Source organism: Phalangium opilio, unplaced genomic scaffold (assembly GCF_054372755.1).
Source record: "Phalangium opilio isolate 3A_F unplaced genomic scaffold, DU_Popi_V2 ptg000063l_1, whole genome shotgun sequence".
NCBI lineage: Eukaryota > Metazoa > Arthropoda > Arachnida > Opiliones > Phalangiidae > Phalangium > Phalangium opilio.
Window position 1 is genome coordinate 3497250 of NW_028324180.1, and position 25751 is coordinate 3523000.

The 25751-nt window shown below is 34.1% G+C and overlaps 1 protein-coding gene and 1 pseudogene across 2 annotated transcripts; both read left to right on the plus strand.

The window, feature by feature from the left end:
* The first annotated feature begins 11671 nt into the window (after positions 1-11671).
* On the plus strand, positions 11672-13666 carry LOC149662749 (uncharacterized). Of its 2 annotated transcripts, XM_089842249.1 has the most exons (3): positions 11672-11899; positions 11979-12286; positions 12365-13666. In XM_089842249.1, exons 1-3 carry the CDS (start codon positions 11869-11871, stop codon positions 13355-13357), a joined length of 1332 nt encoding a protein of 443 aa, XP_089698375.1. In that variant the 5' UTR covers positions 11672-11868; the 3' UTR covers positions 13358-13666. The 2 variants fall into 2 exon arrangements, with proteins under 2 accessions (XP_089698375.1, XP_089698374.1); XM_089842248.1 differs by having other exon boundaries at positions 11979-13666.
* Positions 13667-21605: 7939 nt separating this feature from the next.
* On the plus strand, positions 21606-23410 carry LOC149662750 (uncharacterized; annotated as a pseudogene).
* Positions 23411-25751: the final 2341 nt, after the last annotated feature.

A 25751-nucleotide genomic window follows, 5' to 3' on the forward strand; every position in this document is an offset into this window, starting at 1 on the left:
TATATTTTAAATATTGATTATTATAATTAAATTTAGGTAATCGGACCTTTTAAAGGCTTAACACTTAAGTTTTGAGCTGATTTCAGGTTTACAAGTGGGGACCTAAACAGTCTTCCAACCTTATATCTGGGGACATTTGTGTATAAATTATTAGGTTTTAAATTAGTGTCAAAGCCTATATGGTTCAATCAAGTATTTCAATTTCATTTTTCACACTCGATAAATTTACAAGTGGGGACCTTCACCGTCATTTCAACAGACAAGTGGGGTCTTTTAAACACACATTTTCTAATTTCAGGTATATTTTAATTTTATAGTTTTAATATTGATTATTATAATGAAATTTAGGTAATCGGACCTTTTAAAGGCTTAACACTTAAGTTTTGAGCTGATTTCAGGTTTACAAGTGGGGACCTAAACAGTCTTCCAACCTTATATCTGGGGACATTTGTGTATAAATTATTAGGTTTTAAATTAGTGTCAAAGCCTATATGGTTCAATCTAGTATTTCAATTTCATTTTTCACACTCGATAAATTTACAAGTGGGGACCTTCACCGTCATTTCAACAGACAAGTGGGGTCTTTTAAACACACATTTTCTAATTTCATGTATATTTTAATTTTATATTTTAAATATTGATTATTATAATGAAATTTAGGTAATCGGACCTTTTAAAGGCTTAACACTTAAATTTTGAGCTGATTTCAGGTTTACAAGTGGGGACCTAAACAGTCTTCCAACCTTATATCTGGGGACATTTGTGTATAAATTATTAGGTTTTAAATTAGTGTCAAAGCCTATATATTTCCATCAGGTATTTCAATTTCATTTTTCACACTCGATAAATTTACAAGTGGGGACCTTCACAGTCATTTCAACAGACAAGTTGGGTCTTTTAAACACACATTTTCTAATTTCATGTATATTTTAATTTTATAGTTTAAATATTGATTATCAGAATGAAATTTAAGTAATCAGTCCTATTTCTAGCTTAACACTTAAGTTTTGAGCTAATTTCAGGTTTACAAGTGGGGACCTAAACAGTCTTCCAACCTTATATCTGGGGACATTTGTGTATAAATTATTAGGTTTTAAATTAGTGTCAAAGCCTATATGGTTCAATCAAGTATTTCAATTTCATTTTTCACACTCGATAAATTTACAAGTGGGGACCTTCACCGTCATTTCAACAGACAAGTGGGGTCTTTTAAACACACATTTTCTAATTTCATGTATATTTTAATTTTATATTTTAAATATTGATTATTATAATGAAATTTAGGTAATCGGACCTTTTAAAGGCTTAACACTTAAGTTTTGAGCTGATTTCAGGTTTACAAGTGTGGACCTAAACAGTCTTCCAACCTTATATCTGGGGACATTTGTGTATAAATTATTAGGTTTTAAATTAGTGTCAAAGCCTATATGGTTCAATCAAGTATTTCAATTTTATTTTTCACACTCGATAAATTTACAAGTGGGGACCTTCACCGTCATTTCAACAGACAAGTGGGGTCTTTTAAACACACATTTTCTAATTTCAGGTATATTTTAATTTTATAGTTTAAATATTGATTATTATAATGAAATTTAGGTAATCGGACCTTTTAAAGGCTTAACACTTAAGTTTTGAGCTGATTTCAGGTTTACAAGTGGGGACCTAAACAGTCTTCCAACCTTATATCTGGGGACATTTGTGTATAAATTATTAGGTTTTAAATTAGTGTCAAAGCCTATATGGTTCAATCAAGTATTTCAATTTCATTTTTCACACTCGATAAATTTACAAGTGGGGACCTTCACCGTCATTTCAACAGACAAGTAGGGTCTTTTAAACACACATTTTCTAATTTCAGGTATATTTTAATTTTATAGTTTTAATATTGATTATTATAATGAAATTTAGGTAATCGGACCTTTTAAAGGCTTAACACTTAAGTTTTGAGCTGATTTCAGGTTTACAAGTGGGGACCTAAACAGTCTTCCAACCTTATATCTGGGGACATTTGTGTATAAATTATTAGGTTTTAAATTAGTGTCAAAGCCTATATGGTTCAATCTAGTATTTCAATTTCATTTTTCACACTCGATAAATTTACAAGTGGGGACCTTCACCGTCATTTCAACAGACAAGTGGGGTCTTTTAAACACACATTTTCTAATTTCATGTATATTTTAATTTTATATTTTAAATATTGATTATTATAATGAAATTTAGGTAATCGGACCTTTTAAAGGCTTAACACTTAAATTTTGAGCTGATTTCAGGTTTACAAGTGGGGACCTAAACAGTCTTCCAACCTTATATCTGGGGACATTTGTGTATAAATTATTAGGTTTTAAATTAGTGTCAAAGCCTATATATTTCCATCAGGTATTTCAATTTCATTTTTCACACTCGATAAATTTACAAGTGGGGACCTTCACAGTCATTTCAACAGACAAGTTGGGTCTTTTAAACACACATTTTCTAATTTCATGTATATTTTAATTTTATAGTTTAAATATTGATTATCAGAATGAAATTTAAGTAATCAGTCCTATTTCTAGCTTAACACTTAAGTTTTGAGCTAATTTCAGGTTTACAAGTGGGGACCTAAACAGTCTTCCAACCTTATATCTGGGGACATTTGTGTATAAATTATTAGGTTTTAAATTAGTGTCAAAGCCTATATGGTTCAATCAAGTATTTCAATTTCATTTTTCACACTCGATAAATTTACAAGTGGGGACCTTCACCGTCATTTCAACAGACAAGTGGGGTCTTTTAAACACACATTTTCTAATTTCATGTATATTTTAATTTTATATTTTAAATATTGATTATTATAATGAAATTTAGGTAATCGGACCTTTTAAAGGCTTAACACTTAAGTTTTGAGCTGATTTCAGGTTTACAAGTGGGGACCTAAACAGTCTTCCAACCTTATATCTGGGGACATTTGTGTATAAATTATTAGGTTTTAAATTAGTGTCAAAGCCTATATGGTTCAATCAAGTATTTCAATTTTATTTTTCACACTCGATAAATTTACAAGTGGGGACCTTCACCGTCATTTCAACAGACAAGTGGGGTCTTTTAAACACACATTTTCTAATTTCAGGTATATTTTAATTTTATAGTTTTAATATTGATTATTATAATGAAATTTAGGTAATCGGACCTTTTAAAGGCTTAACACTTAAGTTTTGAGCTGATTTCAGGTTTACAAGTGGGGACCTAAACAGTCTTCCAACCTTATATCTGGGGACATTTGTGTATAAATTATTAGGTTTTAAATTAGTGTCAAAGCCTATATGGTTCAATCTAGTATTTCAATTTCATTTTTCACACTCGATAAATTTACAAGTGGGGACCTTCACCGTCATTTCAACAGACAAGTGGGGTCTTTTAAACACACATTTTCTAATTTCATGTATATTTTAATTTTATAGTTTAAATATTGATTATCAGAATGAAATTTAAGTAATCAGTCCTATTTCTAGCTTAACACTTAAGTTTTGAGATAATTTCAGGTTTACAAGTGGGGACCTAAACAGTCTTCCAACCTTATATCTGGGGACATTTGTGTATAAATTATTAGGTTTTAAATTAGTGTCAAAGCCTATATGGTTCAATCAAGTATTTCAATTTCATTTTTCACACTCGATAAATTTACAAGTGGGGACCTTCACCGTCATTTCAACAGACAAGTGGGGTCTTTTAAACACACATTTTCTAATTTCATGTATATTTTAATTTTATATTTTAAATATTGATTATTATAATGAAATTTAGGTAATCGGACCTTTTAAAGGCTTAACACTTAAATTTTGAGCTGATTTCAGGTTTACAAGTGGGGACCTAAACAGTCTTCCAACCTTATATCTGGGGACATTTGTGTATAAATTATTAGGTTTTAAATTAGTGTCAAAGCCTATATATTTCCATCAGGTATTTCAATTTCATTTTTCACACTCGATAAATTTACAAGTGGGGACCTTCACAGTCATTTCAACAGACAAGTTGGGTCTTTTAAACACACATTTTCTAATTTCATGTATATTTTAATTTTATAGTTTAAATATTGATTATCAGAATGAAATTTAAGTAATCAGTCCTATTTCTAGCTTAACACTTAAGTTTTGAGCTAATTTCAGGTTTACAAGTGGGGACCTAAACAGTCTTCCAACCTTATATCTGGGGACATTTGTGTATAAATTATTAGGTTTTAAATTAGTGTCAAAGCCTATATATTTCCATCAGGTCTTTCAATTTCATTTTTCACACTCGATAAATTTACAAGTGGGGACCTTCACAGTCATTTCAACAGACAAGTTGGGTCTTTTAAACACACATTTTCTAATTTCATGTATATTTTAATTTTATAGTTTAAATATTGATTATCAGAATGAAATTTAAGTAATCAGTCCTATTTCTAGCTTAACACTTAAGTTTTGAGCTAATTTCAGGTTTACAAGTGGGGACCTAAACAGTCTTCCAACCTTATATCTGGGGACATTTGTGTATAAATTATTAGGTTTTAAATTAGTGTCAAAGCCTATATGGTTCAATCAAGTATTTCAATTTCATTTTTCACACTCGATAAATTTACAAGTGGGGACCTTCACCGTCATTTCAACAGACAAGTGGGGTCTTTTAAACACACCGTTTCTAATTTCATGTATATTTTAATTTTATATTTTAAATATTGATTATTATAATGAAATTTAGGTAATCGGCCCTTTTAAAGGCTTAACACTTAAGTTTTGAGCTGATTTCAGGTTTACAAGTGGGGACCTAAACAGTCTTCCAACCTTATATCTGGGGACATTTGTGTATAAATTATTAGGTTTTAAATTAGTGTCAAAGCCTATATGGTTCAATCAAGTATTTCAATTTCATTTTTCACACTCGATAAATTTACAAGTGGGGACCTTCACCGTCATTTCAACAGACAAGTGGGGTCTTTTAAACACACATTTTCTAATTTCATGTATATTTTAATTTTATATTTTAAATATTGATTATTATAATGAAATTTAGGTAATCGGACCTTTTAAAGGCTTAACACTTAAATTTTGAGCTGATTTCAGGTTTACAAGTGGGGACCTAAACAGTCTTCCAACCTTATATCTGGGGACATTTGTGTATAAATTATTAGGTTTTAAATTAGTGTCAAAGCCTATATGGTTCAATCAAGTATTTCAATTTCATTTTTCACACTCGATAAATTTACAAGTGGGGACCTTCACCGTCATTTCAACAGACAAGTGGGGTCTTTTAAACACACATTTTCTAATTTCATGTATATTTTAATTTTATATTTTAAATATTGATTATTATAATGAAATTTAAGTAATCGGACCTTTTAAAGGCTTAACACTTAAGTTTTGAGCTGATTTCAGGTTTACAAGTGGGGACCTAAACAGTCTTCCAACCTTATATCTGGGGACATTTGTGTATAAATTATTAGGTTTTAAATTAGTGTCAAAGCCTATATGGTTCAATCAAGTATTTCAATTTCATTTTTCACACTCGATAAATTTACAAGTGGGGACCTTCACAGTCATTTCAACAGACAAGTGGAGTCTTTTAAACACACATTTTCTAATTTCATGTATATTTTAATTTTATAGTTTAAATATTGATTATCAGAATGAAATTTAGGTAATCGGACCTTTTAAAGTCTTAACACTTAAGATTTGAGCTGATTTCAGGTTTACAAGTGGGGACCTAAACCGTCTTCCAACCTTATATCTGGGGACATTTGTGTATAAATTATTAGGTTTTAAATTAGTGTCAAAGCCTATATATTTCCATCAGGTATTTCAATTTCATTTTTCACACTCGATAAATTTACAAGTGGGGACCTTCACAGTCATTTCAACAGACAAGTGGGGTCTTTTAAACACACATTTTCTAATTTCATGTATATTTTAATTTTATAGTTTAAATATTGATTATCAGAATGAAATTTAAGTAATCAGTCCTATTTCTAGCTTAACACTTAAGTTTTGAGCTAATTTCAGGTTTACAAGTGGGGACCTAAACAGTCTTCCAACCTTATATCTGGGGACATTTGTGTATAAATTATTAGGTTTTAAATTAGTGTCAAAGCCTATATGGTTCAATCAAGTATTTCAATTTCATTTTTCACACTCGATAAATTTACAAGTGGGGACCTTCACCGTCATTTCAACAGACAAGTGGGGTCTTTTAAACACACATTTTCTAATTTCATGTATATTTTAATTTTATAATTTAAATATTGATTATCAGAATGAAATTTAAGTAATCAGTCCTATTTCTAGCTTAACACTTAAGTTTTGAGCTAATTTCAGGTTTACAAGTGGGGACCTAAACAGTCTTCCAACCTTATATCTGGGGACATTTGTGTATAAATTATTAGATTTTGTACTAGTGTCGAAGCCTATATGGTTCCATCAGGTATTTCAATTTCATTTTTCACACTCGATAAATTTACAAGTGGGGACCTTCACCGTCATTTCAACAGACAAGTGGGGTCTTTTAAACACACATTTTCTAATTTCAGGTATATTTTAATTTTATAGTTTTAATATTGATTATTATAATGAAATTTAGGTAATCGGACCTTTTAAAGGCTTAACACTTAAGTTTTGAGCTGATTTCAGGTTTACAAGTGGGGACCTAAACAGTCTTCCAACCTTATATCTGGGGACATTTGTGTATAAATTATTAGGTTTTAAATTAGTGTCAAAGCCTATATGGTTCAATCAAGTATTTCAATTTCATTTTTCACACTCGATAAATTTATAAGTGGGGACCTTCACCGTCATTTCAACAGACAAGTGGGGTCTTTTAAACACACCGTTTCTAATTTCATGTATATTTTAATTTAATATTTTAAATATTGATTATTATAATGAAATTTAGGTAATCGGACCTTTTAAAGGCTTAACACTTAAGTTTTGATCTGATTTCAGGTTTACAAGTGGGGACCTAAACAGTCTTCCAACCTTATATCTGGGGACATTTGTGTATAAATTATTAGGTTTTAAATTAGTGTCAAAGCCTATATATTTCCATCAGGTATTTCAATTTCATTTTTCACACTCGATAAATTTACAAGTGGGGACCTTCACCGTCATTTCAACAGACAAGTGGGGTCTTTTAAACACACATTTTCTAATTTCATGTATATTTTAATTTTATAGTTTAAATATTGATTATCAGAATGAAATTTAAGTAATCAGTCCTATTTCTAGCTTAACACTTAAGTTTTGAGCTAATTTCAGGTTTACAAGTGGGGACCTAAACAGTCTTCCAACCTTATATCTGGGGACATTTGTGTATAAATTATTAGGTTTTAAATTAGTGTCAAAGCCTATATATTTCCATCAGGTATTTCAATTTCATTTTTCACACTCGATAAATTTACAAGTGGGGACCTTCACAGTCATTTCAACAGACAAGTTGGGTCTTTTAAACACACATTTTCTAATTTCATGTATATTTTAATTTTATAGTTTAAATATTGATTATCAGAATGAAATTTAAGTAATCAGTCCTATTTCTAGCTTAACACTTAAGTTTTGAGCTAATTTCAGGTTTACAAGTGGGGACCTAAACAGTCTTCCAACCTTATATCTGGGGACATTTGTGTATAAATTATTAGGTTTTAAATTAGTGTCAAAGCCTATATGGTTCAATCAAGTATTTCAATTTCATTTTTCACACTCGATAAATTTACAAGTGGGGACCTTCACCGTCATTTCAACAGACAAGTGGGGTCTTTTAAACACACATTTTCTAATTTCATGTATATTTTAATTTTATATTTTAAATATTGATTATTATAATGAAATTTAGGTAATCGGACCTTTTAAAGGCTTAACACTTAAGTTTTGAGCTGATTTCAGGTTTACAAGTGGGGACCTAAACAGTCTTCCAACCTTATATCTGGGGACATTTGTGTATAAATTATTAGGTTTTAAATTAGTGTCAAAGCCTATATGGTTCAATCAAGTATTTCAATTTCATTTTTCACACTCGATAAATTTACAAGTGGGGACCTTCACCGTCATTTCAACAGACAAGTGGGGTCTTTTAAACACACATTTTCTAATTTCAGGTATATTTTAATTTTATAGTTTTAATATTGATTATTATAATGAAATTTAGGTAATCGGACCTTTTAAAGGCTTAACACTTAAGTTTTGAGCTGATTTCAGGTTTACAAGTGGGGACCTAAACAGTCTTCCAACCTTATATCTGGGGACATTTGTGTATAAATTATTAGGTTTTAAATTAGTGTCAAAGCCTATATGGTTCAATCAAGTATTTCAATTTCATTTTTCACACTCGATAAATTTATAAGTGGGGACCTTCACCGTCATTTCAACAGACAAGTGGGGTCTTTTAAACACACCGTTTCTAATTTCATGTATATTTTAATTTTATATTTTAAATATTGATTATTATAATGAAATTTAGGTAATCGGACCTTTTAAAGGCTTAACACTTAAGTTTTGATCTGATTTCAGGTTTACAAGTGGGGACCTAAACAGTCTTCCAACCTTATATCTGGGGACATTTGTGTATAAATTATTAGGTTTTAAATTAGTGTCAAAGCCTATATATTTCCATCAGGTATTTCAATTTCATTTTTCACACTCGATAAATTTACAAGTGGGGACCTTCACCGTCATTTCAACAGACAAGTGGGGTCTTTTAAACACACATTTTCTAATTTCATGTATATTTTAATTTTATAGTTTAAATATTGATTATCAGAATGAAATTTAAGTAATCAGTCCTATTTCTAGCTTAACACTTAAGTTTTGAGCTAATTTCAGGTTTACAAGTGGGGACCTAAACAGTCTTCCAACCTTATATCTGGGGACATTTGTGTATAAATTATTAGGTTTTAAATTAGTGTCAAAGCCTATATGGTTCAATCAAGTATTTCAATTTCATTTTTCACACTCGATAAATTTACAAGTGGGGACCTTCACCGTCATTTCAACAGACAAGTGGGGTCTTTTAAACACACATTTTCTAATTTCATGTATATTTTAATTTTATAGTTTAAATATTGATTATCAGAATGAAATTTAAGTAATCAGTCCTATTTCTAGCTTAACACTTACGTTTTGAGCTCATTTCAGGTTTACAAGTGGGGACCTAAACAGTCTTCCAACCTTATATCTGGGGACATTTGTGTATAAATTATTAGGTTTTAAATTAGTGTCAAAGCCTATATGGTTCAATCAAGTATTTCAATTTCATTTTTCACACTCGATAAATTTACAAGTGGGGACCTTCACCGTCATTTCAACAGACAAGTGGGGTCTTTTAAACACACATTTTCTAATTTCATGTATATTTTAATTTTATATTTTAAATATTGATTATTATAATGAAATTTAGGTAATCGGACCTTTTAAAGGCTTAACACTTAAGTTTTGAGCTGATTTCAGGTTTACAAGTGGGGACCTAAACAGTCTTCCAACCTTATATCTGGGGACATTTTTTGATTATACACTTTCAAGATCCACGCAGTGACTTCATTGACAAGTGGGGACTTTCACCTAGCGACATCTATATCTGAAATTTGAAAGTAATCTGGAATTAAGGTCCCCATTTATGCGGTGAAAATATCGTGTGTTTTCAGGTCCCTACATATAAATGTCTTGGGTTCTTTTTCCACAGCGAGTGTTTAATTATATGCTTTACGGCGCTCAACTAATTATGAAATCCTCTTTTTAATGAACATAGTTAATTGGGTCCTCAGATGTCAATCACTCCTTACCGGTCCCCAAGTGTCAATCGTGTGCCCGTATGGGTGTGTGTGTGTGTGTGTGTGGGTGTGTGTGTGTGTGTGTCTGTCTGTTGTTACACCCACGTGACCGCGTTCGCAGTTTGCAAATCGGAGCAAACGTGTTCTCAATTTCCGGAAATTTCGAAAATTGTATTACACTTACAGGCTATTACTCCATTGCCTGTCTAACATCACCAGCCTCTGGTCTTTGTCCATCCCACATGGACACCAGTCTGTACACACTGGCTTCTAATCACAATCATCTGCTGCTCTTTGTCCATCCCACATGGACACCTGTCTGTACACACTGGCTTCTAATCCCCACCCTCTTGTGGTCTTTGTCCATCCCACATGGACACCACTCTGTCCACACTGGCTTCTAATCACCACCGTCATCTGCTCTTTGTCCATCCCACATGGACACCAGTCTGTACACCTGGCTTCTAACACCACCATCTTCTGGTCTTTGTTTTTGTCCATCCCACATGGACACCAGTCTGTACACACTGGTTTCTACACACCACCATCTTCTGGTCATTGTTTTTGTCCATCCCACATGGACACCAGTCTGCACACCTGGCTTCTACTCCATCATCATCGTTAAGGTTAAGACATACGCGGCGATCGGCCAGGGTTACGAGAAACGTCCGGCCTCCCTAAGGTGGGGCTTCCACCAAAGGTTCACGCAATTGCGCTGTTCTTATCCATGGCTGCGATTCGAAACCCTTATATACTACCTATTTTAGTAAGGTAATGCAACCGGCGTATGCTTCATTTCAAACGCCAATATTAGTCAAGTCTCTCAAGAATGTTTAATTGTTCTTTTTTAAAACGATGTAACGTTCAATAAGGCGAATAACTAACGAAGAAAATATTAAATATTAATTATATTTATTTTAATATTTAAGATAATCTTGTTTCTCAATTCAAAATTAATACGGAAAGAGTTAAAAGCAGTCTATGTTTTTGTCTGTATGTGTCCGTCCGTTGTTACAGTAGTGCGCTGCGTTAGAAGTTCGTTTTGTTTTGATGTGTAAAGAAATCCAACACAACCATAATATTCCCTTTATTCTTAATATAAACTGAATATGTGGAAATATTTTTCGTAATTATGATGCATTTAGTACTTTTGTAGCTTTAAAGCTCTATTTCATTTTGATATTCCAAAGATTTTTTTTTAATATTATTATTTAAAATGGATGTTTATATATTACTTAAGCTATACTACATCTGTTTATAGCATAATCCTTTCTAAAATCATAGCGAATACAAGCACAACGCTGCTATGTTGTCAAATGAACTCTTATTTGTCAATAGGCCTAGTGAACCAAAAAGTAAAAGTTTGGGTTTGGTTTTCGTTTCTGTATGCAGAGACATTAACGGTTCAGAGTGAGCCGAAAGTTAAATACACTTTTAAATAATTAGGCTAAGATTTATAATCATGGTGGAAATCTGGGTCGCGTTCAGCAGAGCCTCGCGTTGCTGAACGCGGCCCAGGGATTTTGTTTTTGAATTTTGACGTCACGGTGCTTAGCGCTGAGCTAGCGCGGTCTTCAAAGAAAATAGTCTGCTTTTTTGATAACGTGACGTAAAACGCGTAGTTCTCAGCTTGGCGAAAAAACCATGGAGGAATTAATACAAATAGCTTTATGGGACTATAGCTATTTAATTGGCGTGAAACCAGTTGATCACGCGAGAATTTTAAGAGATATGTTAGTTTCTAATTTTAATTATAAAAGTTGTTATCTATCTCTATAAATATGTTATCCTACAATTTTTGTTAAGCCTTGGTACCTTGCACGCTTTATTGCGCTAGCGTCATTTATAAAACGCCGATGACCCGTTTTTCCCCCATCGGATGATTTTAATGTGTACAAGTATATCATCAGAGAGAATTAAGTAGGGAGCGGAAGGTCGACTGAAAAATGTAGCTCTAAAGGTCACGTGACTGAAATTGTAGTACAATCTGTCTTCCGGTATGACGTTGGTAACTCCCTCCTTCGTGGGCGGGCCTAAAGGAAAGCCGTTGTGGAACGCGAGGGGTAAAATTTCAAATTTCTGGCGCTAGAGCTGGTGGCAGCATGTCTTTCCAGAACACTTTGCAGTTAAAAGGTGAATATTTTAGTCCTTACTTTAATTAATTTCACTACTAAAGTATAATTGTAATGTGTATAACTGTTGTATTTCTTAGGGGTTGTTAACTACTGCCTTCAATTAACTGTGAAGAAGATACGGACCCTGAGTTTTGTATTTCGCTTCGAAAAAGAACATATTATGAAATTTCTTTTGGATCTCGAGAGCGTTGCTATTAGAGATGCAATTACACCATACCTTTTAGCGAAGGTTCAGTGCCTACAATTAAATTCTACAAGGGAAGATTTTTTGAAACAAACGCATGGTATACTTAAAACTGAAAGACATGAGCAAGGAATGGTCAATCATTTACGTACTTCTTGCGCTACATTTAAAAATGTGTCACAACAAATGCAAAAAAACCTAGTAAGTCGCATAGTACAATATTTCTTTCTTGAAGTGATGGTGAAAATGGAGGTTGGAGTTGAAAACGCAGTTTCTAAGGAAAATGCTAAAGTAGAACGTCAAAGGAAAAAGGTTGACCTTCTTGGACTGTCGCCTCGGAAACGCAACGCCTTGACCACTATCACCAATTGCAACAAAATAACTGAAAATACTTCAGTTACAAGATATGTTGCGGGCTACACCGCATTTTCTTTGATTAAAAAGAAGAAATGCCCTCCAGAATTAGCTAAAAGGATTATGAAGGACAAAACTCCTATTGGTGATTTTAAAGAACCTGATGAAACAGAGGCGTGGACTCTAAAATTATCTAGAGGAGGATTAATCACAGTAACAGACCAATACTTCAATCTCATCAAATTAATAAAACAAATATCAGACTTAATCTATGTGACTGATGTTTCTAAAATTAGACATCAAAATTTAAAAACCACGGCTTTACGACATATTCTTCAAAATTCTGAAATTAATGAACGTTGGCATTCTATTTATAGTCAAACTGATGCTAAGAAATGGCTTCTAAAACTTTTGGATTGTTTTTTAAACACCAGGGGAAAGGTTTTAATTCGTGACTTGTTGGAGCAATATCAATACGAAACTAGGGAAGCCCTCAAAGCTAAAAAGTCGTTAAGAAAAGGGTTACTTGAAAAGAGCCTTGAGTCCAAAATTCAACCCTCTAAACAAGAAAACAAAACATCGAAAAAACGCAAAGCTAATACTAACCATAAACAATTACCGTCCCCAACAAAACCATTAAAAACCATCCCTGTGATTCATATTCCAGATAATAAAAGGTCACCACAGAAATTGATAACAGTCAATGACAATTCAGAATACAGTTTCCTAAATGGTGATCCTGATCTCGATCTATTTGAACAATTTAAACCGCCTCAAAGTCAAGTGGCATCCAGTCCTAAAATTGGCATCTCATCTCAAACATTGGGTAACATCAATGAAAATCCTGACTACGATTTTTTAAATGGTGACCCTGACTTCGATCTCTTTCAACAATTTATACCTCAGTACGAAATGTGATATCACATTCCCCAACATTAGGTCTTATCAAAATGTGCCTAAAATCATATGTGAAACGTGTTTTAGTATTTATTTCTCATTACTTTAAAATATTACCTTATTTCAAAGAAGGTAACACTTTAAAATAATTGCCAAAGTTTTATATATACCAAGCTATATATTAGAAAAACAAATGTGATAATTTAGTGAGAGTAACGGATTTCGTTTTTTATTTTGCAAATAAGTGATATTGCTTTATGTTTTCATTTGCCAAAGATTTCATTGATAAACTGAAATAAAATACTGTGCAATAACTTTGATTAACACCAGGACCAGTGTTATTACTGCTGATGGCAAATTTGTTTCAAATTTTAAATTATTTTCCCAAAAGAGTAAAAAGCGTTTGATAATAACATTTTTAAATAACAGTTTTTTCAGAAATGGTAGTATTTCCATTAATCGCTTCTACAACGAGACCTTTTAAGGCTTTTAGCTTATCCATGTTGGCTTCAAAGAGGCGAACTGAGGGATTGCAGTTTCGACCTCCAGAACATCGCTGCCTGCCAAAGTACTGTTCCAGGGGGTCTTGGTTCAAGTGGCGGGTCAAAACATATTTTGCTCCTTTATTAAGAAGAAATTTTACGATGTGCACCGTTGAAAGGGCTATATTTGAAGGGTTTTACTTTAGTTAATTGTGGCTTATATAACGCTTCAGAGTGTGTATACCTGTCATTCGCAGCCCTTCAATTGTTTCTGCGCTCAAAAGCATCTTGCTCCTTTCAGTTTTTGAAAATTCTCCTGGACGATTTGCAACGTCTTTCTCCCAATCATTTAAGTACTTTAAAAAGTCCTCTTCTAGCCACTAAATTCAAGAAATACGATTATTATGTTATCAAAACCTTCATATTCACTTTCCTTACCTTTAATCGTTCATCATTTTCATGTTCGAAAACAAGTTTGTTAGGTTTTCTCTTTTTTAGGGCTTCAATGGAATTCCCGACGTTACATATGTCAAAAAACTTGTCAAATGTCCTTATAAATGTGACTGTTTCCTGGTATTTTTCATCTCCGAAAAGAACTTCAATTGCCGAAGCCACAGTTTCGCTCATAACTTGGCAAGCCAAATTAACTTTCATCTTAGAATATGCGTTCAAGAAAACGTGATTATATGTCAGCTTAGAAGCATTTTTAAATTGTCCTTTCATTCTTAATTGAGTGTAATATAGGCGCAAGATTATTTTCCAGGATATATCCTGGTCGTTTTTCCACAACCCGCGAGAATTTGAATTGGCACCGCTATTACTAAAGCAGTTTCGTACTGTTTTTATCAAATGCGGAGCATCTGAAAGGAAGAATAAGTCCCTTTCTTCATCAAATGCGTGAATGTTTTTAGTCCTAAAAGGTACAAATGTGGTTCCTTCATTATCAGCGCACATACGAAAAACCTTTCGATTTGTTGAAGCTCCGTCGCCAACGACCGCTAAAATACGGAATCCATTATTTTCCAAAATACTAACTGCTTCCCAAATAATTGAATATAATTCGCCGCTTGTAGCTCCTTTTGTGGGGAAATGGGCAAATGGAATCTTAATGTTGCTTGTGATGCCACGAAGCATGAGCTGAAGGATACTTGTTGCGAGAGGTGGTGCAGTAGTTCCCTTTTCTCTCATCTCAATATCGTTAAGAGTGTTATGTTGGTCAAAGACATCAATAAAACCCGTGATGTAACCAGTATCTTTATGACAAATTAAGTCTGGCTTGACAGTTATTTCATCCAAAAGAAGTACAAAGTACTTTTTGTGTTCTGGAAGGTTATCAATGTCTGTAATCTTAATAATTTCGGTGATAGCGTCTTCGTTAAATCCAGATTTATTTGTTATCGTATGTTCGTGATTATATAATGTTCTTGTTGTGGGTAGTTTAATTATTCCAGATATTTCCAAAGCTTTGTAGGCTGATTTTGATTTGTTTTTTATGTAAGAGCACCATTTAAGGAAGAAAGAGTCCCATCTCATGCCGTATTTCGACCTCTCCAATGCAAGTAACTGTTGTTTAATAAATAGGGACATGAATGATCCAGGCGCCTCTTGCTTAAGTTTCTCTTTAAAAATCAGCTTTAATCTTGACCAGTCTTGTTTCCCTTTCTCTGATAAAACGTGTTTGGGCTTGGAAGCCTTTTTCTGCTTGGCTTTCATTCTAACATCTTTGGCCAATTGTTTGCTCATGGCTTTATAACGACAACGCAGAGTTCGTAAACTTGACCGATATTTCAGACACGCAACACATCGATTCTTATTAACGGGAATGAGGCCTTCACATCTGTTGCTATAAATGGTTTTTAAATCACTTGAATAATTGCCAATTCGTTTATGCTGGTTTGGACGTCTCTCAATATAAAGTCTAACAAGGTCTTCATCATGATTTCCCGGGCAGATTTTAAACTTATCAAGTTTTGATAGGCAGTTGTATACATCAATATTGCTCTTAATCATCAAATTATTCTCAATTTTTTCATTAGCTATGTCTTTATCCAATGCCTTAATTGCCACAGTCACAGGTCCATTTTCCAAGAAAGAACAAGATAGAACAATCTTTCCATTAGTGTGCTTCGTAAACATAACCCCTTGATTAGTTTTCTCCATCGACCATGAAACAGGTGGCGATAAGATATTGAGGTCCAACACATCTTTAGATTTAATCTCCTCATAGACCTAAAAAAAGTCGCTTTGTTACGCATATATCTTTTACATTAGTTTGTATTTTCATAAATCAGACTTACATCGATTTTTCCGTTTCCTCTATTAAATGGCTCTTTTGTATCTGTAACGTCAAGACGTATTTCTTCTGCACCTGTGGTAATTCCTGTTTCTGCCTGCAAAAATGGTTTCCGAAGTTTCAAACATTAGTATTTAAAAGAAACAGTTGTATAAAATAGCTTACTTCAACAGATTTCCAAATACTACATAGAGGAATAGGATCAGGATGTTCTTGACTTGGACCTCTTAAGCCGTGAAAATGTCTTGAACAGATGTAGGTACCACGAGAAACGTTTTCTATAGTGAAATCCTTTCTGCTACAGGCATCAACCCATCTTTGACACTTCTCTTTTTCCTCCTTTACTGATGGAAACTTTACAAAAAAAATACCGGGTGCTCCTCTAATTTGCCGACTGCCCGACGTTTGTTTTGACGCGCAGGATCCATATTTACAAACAATTCGGGGCATTATTCTTGCTAAATATCGAAACAGTTCCAACAAAGGAGTGAGTTTGGTTCTTTGCCACTCTCTCCCTAAGCCTTGGACCTTCACCTTGAAACGTTAAAAGTAGCGTTATTACACATTTTGAATTCATATTTAAATAATGTGGGGAATTTTACATTTACCTTTTAATATTCCAATAATAATTGTCACGATTAATCTTGAAACATTTGGTTTTGCCGTATTTTTAAGGGTTTTTATAGCGCGCCTAAAAGTGTAACTATTTATACGGTTTACTCACTTTACTGTTTACTCCAGCAGACGCCAGAAACCGAACCGCTGGTTGGTTTACACTCAGAAACCGCCCCGACACCTTAGAACCAATAACAATCGAGCGTAAAATTTGTTTTTATAGAAATATCATGTGACCGGAAATGAGATTGTACAGAATAGCAACGTAGCCTGCTTGTTTAGCGCTACATTCCCTTTAGCACTATTAAACGCTGTAGCTTCCGCTCCCTACTTAATTCTCTCTGATATCATTATTGGATGTAAAATGTCGTCTGATTTACAGTAAATTTGCTATGCTTTGTATACTGCTTTAATATTTCATAAATTTTAACTTAAGAAACATTTCCACATCTGGGTAAATAAGTTTGTAAGTAGTCGTCTTGACTCGGAGAGGTAATATTTTGGTTTTCCCAACTTGTTTTAAACAGTTGAATCATTCTTTGATAGAATTTCGGAGGAAGAAGTTAAGTGTTAGATTTGCTCGATTAATTTTGTTCGGCAAATAATATAATTAAGCCTTACGTATTACTGAAGGAGATTGATTTTGCCAACCTTTGTGAGTATTTAACTGTTTAATAATTATTTTGGTTAAGTGGGAGCCTAGCTTATGTGTGATTGGGTTGTGGCTTCCATGATTTGGGCACATTTGCTTTTTGTGTGGCAAGGTATGATTCAGCTTTGATATGGACAAATGTTACAAATCATACTGGTAGACTAAGAATGCGGTTGAGGTATAGCGAGAGAGTAGAGTTTCCACAGCAATTGAGAGATATTGAAAAGGCTTGAACAATAGACTATTTTAAAATTCAATTCCTGCACTTGCAAAGAATTAAAAAAAGCGATAGATGCATATAGTTAGGTTGTTTAAGGGGTAGTGATAGTCATCTCCACTCGGAGAGGTAATATTTTGGCTTTCCCAATTTGTTTCAATTTCAGTAAGTGAGCAAAGGATTCCAGCACTACACAGTGAACCACTCAAAAAACTTTAAAGATCCAGTGTCCGGCGTTCACACCAATAAAATTGAAGGCGCTTGGGCACATGCTAAAGCCGCAATGCCAAGAGGAGGGCGAAGGAAGCAGTTTTTCTTTGGCTACTTCGCCAAGTACATGTTCCGTATGTGGGCCCGGAGAGAAAACAAAAATGCCTTTTGGCTTTTTTGGAGGCAGCCGCCCTTCTGTATGATCCCTCAAAGCCATCCGAAGAAGATCTACAAGCTGCAGGGCCAGCTCCAAAGGACTAACTTTTAAACCTTTTCTTTTATATGAAATTTAAAAAAAAAACATTTTTCCTGACAATTCTTTCGTTTTTCTAAATAAAGTTTGTTAAAATTGCCTTAAATCTCATTTATTTCGTTGTCTACGTTCAAACTGCCACCCTTAAAATCAAATTTTTTTTGCGCCGAAAAATTTTAGAACCATATTGTTTCTCATATCAAACTACATCAGAAAAAAATCCGAGCAGAGGCTGTTCTTAAAAATTGCCGGTAAATTTGGCTTTGTAAGCTACGCCTGTCGTAACTTCTCCCTTCCAATTTGATTGAAAAATATAAATTGCGATTTAAAAATCTTCGTTTCATGGCAATGTTTTTAATGAGTAGACTTGTTTGGGATACAACGATTTGTATAATTTTTGATATTGCAAATAAATAGGAATTTAATCTAGTTTAGATATGTCTTGAATTGCAAATGATAGAAATATCTTGGACTCGAAATCGGTTTTGAAAAAGTAAATATCTGGGATATGCAACTTGCCGTTGGGGGCCGAGGATATGTGGAGTTTGATACCGTTGGGGGCCGAGAATATGTGGAATTTGATACCTTCCGTTGGGGGCCGAGAATTCCAACTGTTTTCCATCTCCGCTAGGTTTAAGAAATCAATAGTCGTTAGAGGACTGCAAAGGCTTTGGGAAAACTCCAACTCCATAGAAAGCCAAGGGACTCCCTCATTTTTGGTCGGAGTTGGAGTTGGGTAAAATAAATAATTTGGCTTTGGGAATATTATCTCTGAAATGGAACGGAGTCGGAAGGGAGTGGAAATATTTCGTAAACTTATATGGGAGTCGGTCGGGACCGGATTATTGTTGGTTTCAGGTGGCTTTGGCTGGCGTTGGCATTTATAGTATCCAAATGGAGTTGGTGGCATTGAGAGTCAGCCTTATTTTATTCAACCGGAGTTGGGTGGCATTAGTGATATTAGTCAATTTTTCCTCTTTGAATTTCCCACGCGGTTGTTTTGGCGCAAGCGGGATGCATGAAGTTAAACCCCACATATGACGGTCGCGGCTGGTACAGCCGTCCCTCCGCAAAAAAAAATCAAATTCATTGCTGTGCGAGAGAAAACGAAACTAAAACTATTTGTTCTTTTTAAGTTAGAGAGTCATAAATTTTTCCGTTTCCCTAGATTAAACGTAAAAAGGAAAACTACAATTATATGTTCGAGTTTATAATAAAAATAATTGAAAAAATGCAGTGGGATAACGTTGGAAAACCTTCATAATATATAAGTTCATAATATACCACACGGCCAGCTGGGAAACGATGGGGTAAATATAAATGAAAATTGGTTAGGTTAAATGCTTTTGAGTTTGGAGTAAGAACGTTTGTTGGAGCTCTCATTGGCTTTGGCAGGGATTGGAAAAATTGTCAAATTTCACATTGACTTCGGCAGGGATTGGAAAGATTATTGAATTTGTCAATTGGCTTTGGTAGGGATTGGAAAGATTTTTAAATCTCTCAATCGGCTTTGGCAGGGATTGGAATTCGTGTGAAACTTCACAATTGGCTTTGGCAGGGATTCAAAAATGAAATGAACTTTAGTGTGGCGTTAGGGAGGAGTTGAAAATATAACAATGGCGTTAGGGTGGCAGTGGCATTTGTAAAAATTTTAGCATTGGAGTTGGCAGGCTTTGGGAATGACTTTTTTCTTTTTGCAGCCCTCTAATAGTCGTGGACTTTGATTTTGTCGACGGGTGATTGACGGGAAAAAGATAGCAAAGGAGGTAGCTGTAACAAGTGTAGAGAAAACTCTCAGAGTTGGGTCGTGGTCATTCATGGCGCCCTACCCCGGAATAGCACTAACGCAGGAGGCGAAACGACAAAACCGGTGGATGGTAAACAATCCCTACAAGCCCTATCATGCTTAATCACAAACCCATGTTTAATAATAAGAAATATTTCTACACATTGTCTAAATGTATACTATTTTCTGAATGGATTTATAATCATAAGAATGTTGTAAATGAAAATTTAGGAGATGAATAAAAATCAAATATATACATATTTTTCATTTTATTTTTTAAAATTTGATAAAATACTGCGTAGTTAGCGCACACACTGAGATTAATATCAACGCCGACATGTTCAATCAACGCCCTGTCGAGCTAGGTGGCGAGCTCGTATTCCTCACCCCCATTTAAGCTGAGCGAGAATCCCCCTCCTTATCATGAATGTGAATATGGCGTTTTGAACACTGAAAATAGTAAATAAGAGCAATAATTGTTTTAGTGAATATATGTGTATTGTAATTAATGTAAATATAATTAAATATTTGTTAATGTATCATACCCATAGCCATCACAGTTTGGGGATGGGTGTCCATCCACCGGGGCAGGGTAAGACCCATTGATATCTCTCGTCGGGCTAAGGTGGTGGGGTTGACAAGTTATATTTATAAATAATCTGAAACTATATTTTCAATACACACCTTGGGCGTATGTAACCCGTAATTAGGTCCTCGAGTGTGACCAAAAGAGCTCGGATCGAGGGTGTGGCCATACTCGGTAGTAAAAGGATACGGACGGGATCCATGATGCTAAACGAAATCAATTGGCGCTACTTATGGTGGGGTGTATAAATATGGATGTATTTACCTGTATCCGTCATAGTTTATGTTTCAGATTATCTCCTCGTTAAACACATCGAAATCTCCAAGGTAGGCGCTAATTACATTAAAACAAACTTAATTATTGATACCAAAACACAATAACAGAAAAATTTACTTACATACCCCCGGGATGGATAATTGGGAACGTGCTTACGGAATCACTCCCATCATGATGTTCATAACTTCATCAGCTCCGTTATCAAGCATAAAATCATCCTCCATTTTTTCTATTATAAGAGGAGGAGCTTCTGCGGCAATTACCCATGATATTTCGTCCATAGGGACGCGACCCGCAATCATTATTAAGATTAATTTAGGTTTAAAAAAATGGGACTCAACTTGACACTAAGACAGAAAAAATCGTTGTGAGTAGAAAATTCAAAATGGCCTATGTTCCTGGGTCCAAAGTGTAGTATGAACTTCTATCCATTACCACAAAAGTTCAGCCTTGAAGTAACGGGAGTTATCGAAAACGAAAGACCAGTTGTTTCCACATTTCCACATTTCTGCAGCGGAAATGCTATGTAAAGAAGATCCTCCGAAAATATTTAAAGAAAAAAAGGAAGCTGGGTTGCTCAATCTGTTCAAGACGCCTCTCATAAAGTACAATTGATTCCATCATTCCAAAAAATATGCAGACTTCCCGGGAGGAAGACAATAATGAAGATACATTTACTTCTGTAAGTAAAATATCAGGTTTTGAAACAAAAACATTTCTTTCCAAGAAACAAATGACGATCCAATAGCTGGTTAAATAAAAATCTCTTCATACTCTCGACTAGGAGGAAGGATATTTTCGACTACCAGATATGTAGCTTTGTATATTGGATTTAGTCCTTGGTTTTTTTAAATATCGTACTCTGCTTTGCCTTCTGTGTGTCTGTCTTCTTGCAAATCATGGCCGCTAAAAAAGTGAATATAAAAGCTACATGGATTAGGGGGAAAACTTTTTGTATTCCAGACTGTTTTAGTAATAATTTGTCAACTGAAGTTGTGAGTTTCCATAAATTTCCAAAAGATGCACTAATTAAAGACGAGTGGGTGCGAAGAATTCGATTCGTGGCCTCAAAAGTTGTTTCCACGCCAAGGCCTAAACCGAGATCTAGTAGTCATACACCTCTTAAAGACCCAGTAACTTGGATGCCGGCAAAAAGTCACATAGTTTGTGGGCTACACTTCCAAAGAGATGGTCATAAACAGCCAAATGATCTGTACCCAGTTTACATTGGTAATTATGAATTTCCACGAGATGCGAATACTACTCGCGAACGATACATTTGTATCCCAGATGTTGCCGCTAATGTAACAGTAGAATTTGAGAAAGCTAATTATTGTTACTTGTAACCCTACAACATTAAATAAAATACCCCATACAGGTAATGGCGATAATTTTACCCGTTTTTAAAATATATACTATTATTATAGTTATATAAATTTTTTAAATAAAATATCCCATACAGGTAATGGCGATAATTTTACCCGTTTTTAAAATATATATTATTATTATAGTTATATAAATTTTTAAAATAATTTTAGATCATTCATACTTCAGCGAAAATTTTGAAAGTCATTACAAATATGTTGGTCAGACAAAAGAGAAAAATCTCATATCCCGAGTTAATATGGAAAAAATGTGAATTTATAAATTTAAGAGAAGAAAATGAAACGCTGAAGAAACGAATTCAAGTTTTAGAGGAGTCGTTATGTTCAAAAGAAGAAATTTTAGAGAGGAAAATTTCGGAAGCAAAATTTTCATTTGAAAATATAAGCAAAGACAACGCAAAGCTTAAATTATACACAGGTTTTCTGTCTAACGAAGACTTCAATGATTTTTTGAATACTTAGAGAATGATTTTCCAAACTTGCAATTCTATAACAGTGCTAAAAGCTATAAACGTCAAAAACCAAGAAATGAATCTAACATCGGTAGAGTTCAAAGTCTAGATTTTAAAAATCAGTTGTTTTTAGTCTTATGTCGCATTAGAGGGTTGTTAGAGGAGGATTTAGGTTATCGTTTTGGTATTAGCACCCAGACAGTTAGCAATATGTGGATTACCTGGCTTGATTTTCTACATACTAGAATAACTAGAATACCTATTTGGCCCTCTTGGAAAGTTGTTAACGAGTTTATGCCTGAATCGTTCCGGCAGTTATATCCAACAACACGGGTTATTATAGACTGTACAGAGTTATTCATCGAGAAGCCCAATCATTATTCAACCCAGTCCGATACATACTCGCAATATAAAAAACACAATACAGCGAAAGGACTGATAGGTTTGGCTCCAAATGGATTTGTTTCTTTCATATCAAAACTTTCTACGGGAAGGATTTCCGATTAGGAGATTACCTTAGATAGTGGGCTATTGGACATTTTAGAACCTGGGGACTCAGTTATGGCTGATCGGGGATTCATTATTGCGGACGAAGTAGAAACAAAGGGTGTGAAATTAAACATCCCGCCATTTTTGGGCAAAAATACCCAGCTTTCAAAAGAAGAAGTGAAAAAAACACGGGAAATAGCAAATCTACGAATCCACATAGAACGTGTCATTGGAGAGATAAAAAACAACAGAATTTTGAAGTACATATTCCCAAATTCCATGCACTCTCAAATGAACAAACTGTGGGTGATTTGTGGTTACTTGGCTAACATAACAAATGAGCCTCCGGTTGACCGGCGTGTTAAAAGTTCAAAGTAGCGTGATAGTTACAAATTTTAAAAATCATTTCATATTTTAATTGTAGTACTGTTATCAAATAAAAAGATATAGTTTTATTTAAACAAGTCTTGAGATTCTTTAACAAAGTTATCACTAGAGAAAATTACTTATCTTATCACATGTTTTAAATATGTTCAAGTAAAAAGCCTTGTAAAATATCCCCACTTTGACTATGAAGTTGAAGTTGAACTTTGTACTCTTTTGAACTATACGACGATATTAGAACACATTTAACATAAACTGATTGACTAAGCAGAACAGGACACAAGAAAACTTGCTGAACCTTTATTGCTTTTAACATTCGATTTCCATCTTCCAAATGTTTTGTAGCCTTATTGACGTTAAAGTACGTAAATATAACATTAATGTTGTAGTCTGAAGGTAGAGATTTAAGTTGTTTTGTCCAAGGGCCACTAGGAAAACCATTCAAATATCCAGCTGCAGTTTTCAATGCTTTACCAACTTTTCTTGGAGGGCTTTTGATACCATTAGCGCTGAGTTCATTATTGGTGAGTTTGAGATTTAGCTTTCGTCTGACTGTTGTTTGATTTCTGGAGACATTTCCGAAACTAGTATTGACAGGGCTTTCCTGCAAAACGTTCTTCCTCGGTGTTAAATCCTTTTTACTTGTGAAAGATTCAAGATTTGCGCATTCACTGTTTTCCTTCCCAACGTTATTGTGAGTTGAACTTCGTTTTTCCCCTCGGGGGGACTTTGTTACTTCCATAGTGCAATGCAAATAAAATTTATGTGGAAAATTATATCATATAAAAATTAAATACAATATATTTACAATAAAACTACAAAAACATTTGTTACTACATACCTTTTGAACTGTAAATCCATAGGCAGAGCTTAAGTTCTATCCAACCCTAATGATAACGCGCATGCGCAAGCGTTAAGCCGACCAAAAAACGTATTCATACTTTCCTCTCTTTCAAAAGACGGGGGAAGAAGCACGGAGAGAGAGATTTATCTAAGCACCTATTCGCTTTTAAATAGTGGAAAAATTTTGACTTCCACTCCCCTTAAAACAGAAGTGCTAAAATGTGTGTAGGAAAATGATAGAGAACATAAATCCGTTACACTTCAAGAAAAGGATTTTTATAACATAGACAAAGTTGTCTCCAGAGAAATAAATTTAATAGAAATGGGAAGAAATTTTCCATTTTGTTGCCTGAGGAATATATCTCAAACTCTAGATTGAACGATTCTATGCTTACATTGATTTGTAAGTTGGATATGAAAGACCTTGTACTAGGTATTAGCAGCGATAATTATATTCGAGCTTTCTACTGAAATGATGATAATAATTTCAATATTTCCTTCAATTTCTGATTGGTAGTGAAGCTGCAAAGAAAGAGGTTTTAGCTCTTTTGATTCCACGAAAACCTGGCGTAGATGACCATTGGATGCTCGGGCTTATTTTCATGAAAGCGAAAGAAATACATATTTTGGATTCGTTAAACACATCAAGCAAGGAACTACTAAAACCTTTCCAACTCTTAATGTTGATTGTATCGTGAAGTCTGGGAGCTAGTGAAGATTCAAATATTTGTGTAATAGATTGGCAATTTATTATTCCGTATGATTTCACTTAGCAAACCAATGACCATGATTGCGGATTACTCACTCAGTTATCGTTGTACTTCTTTCTAAAAGGAGAAAAAGCTAAAATAATAGAGCCCGAACTTGGTAGAAAATTTCTCTAAAAGATTTTAAATGGATCATCTGCGCAAGACAGAGAGGAAAGTATTGCTGACGAGAAAACTGTTAAACCTGATATATCAAAACGTCTAAAGAATTGAACTCAGAAATAAACCTAAAAAGTCCGTCTACCACTAAGCTATTTGGAAGCAAATCTGAATCGCCACAAAGCGATGGTCCTAGTTCCAAAAAGAGTAGACAGAAGATGAAAATTTAGAGTTTAAGCAAAATATTGTTCAAACCGTTAACGAAGCACCGTCTACCTTTAAGAATGATGCAGTCTGCGAAGGTCGATTGCAAAATCAAAACGATTTAATTATTGATGAAGTGCTTAAAGAATGTAATTACAAAATTGAGACACTTCCTTTTGCCAAAATCAATGGAAAAGTCTTTCGAGAAGACCCTAACCATAAAACTCCGCTTCTGATTCGAGAAATGGTAGAGAAACTGATGAATCTATATCTATATAAATCAAAGTCCTATATAAATCAAAGTCCTGACTGACTGACTGATAATCAACGCCCAGCCCAAACCGCTTGCCATAGAAGGCTGAAAATTTGCAGGAACGTTACTCATAAGTAGTTGGCGCGTATTAAGAAAGATTTTTTCAATC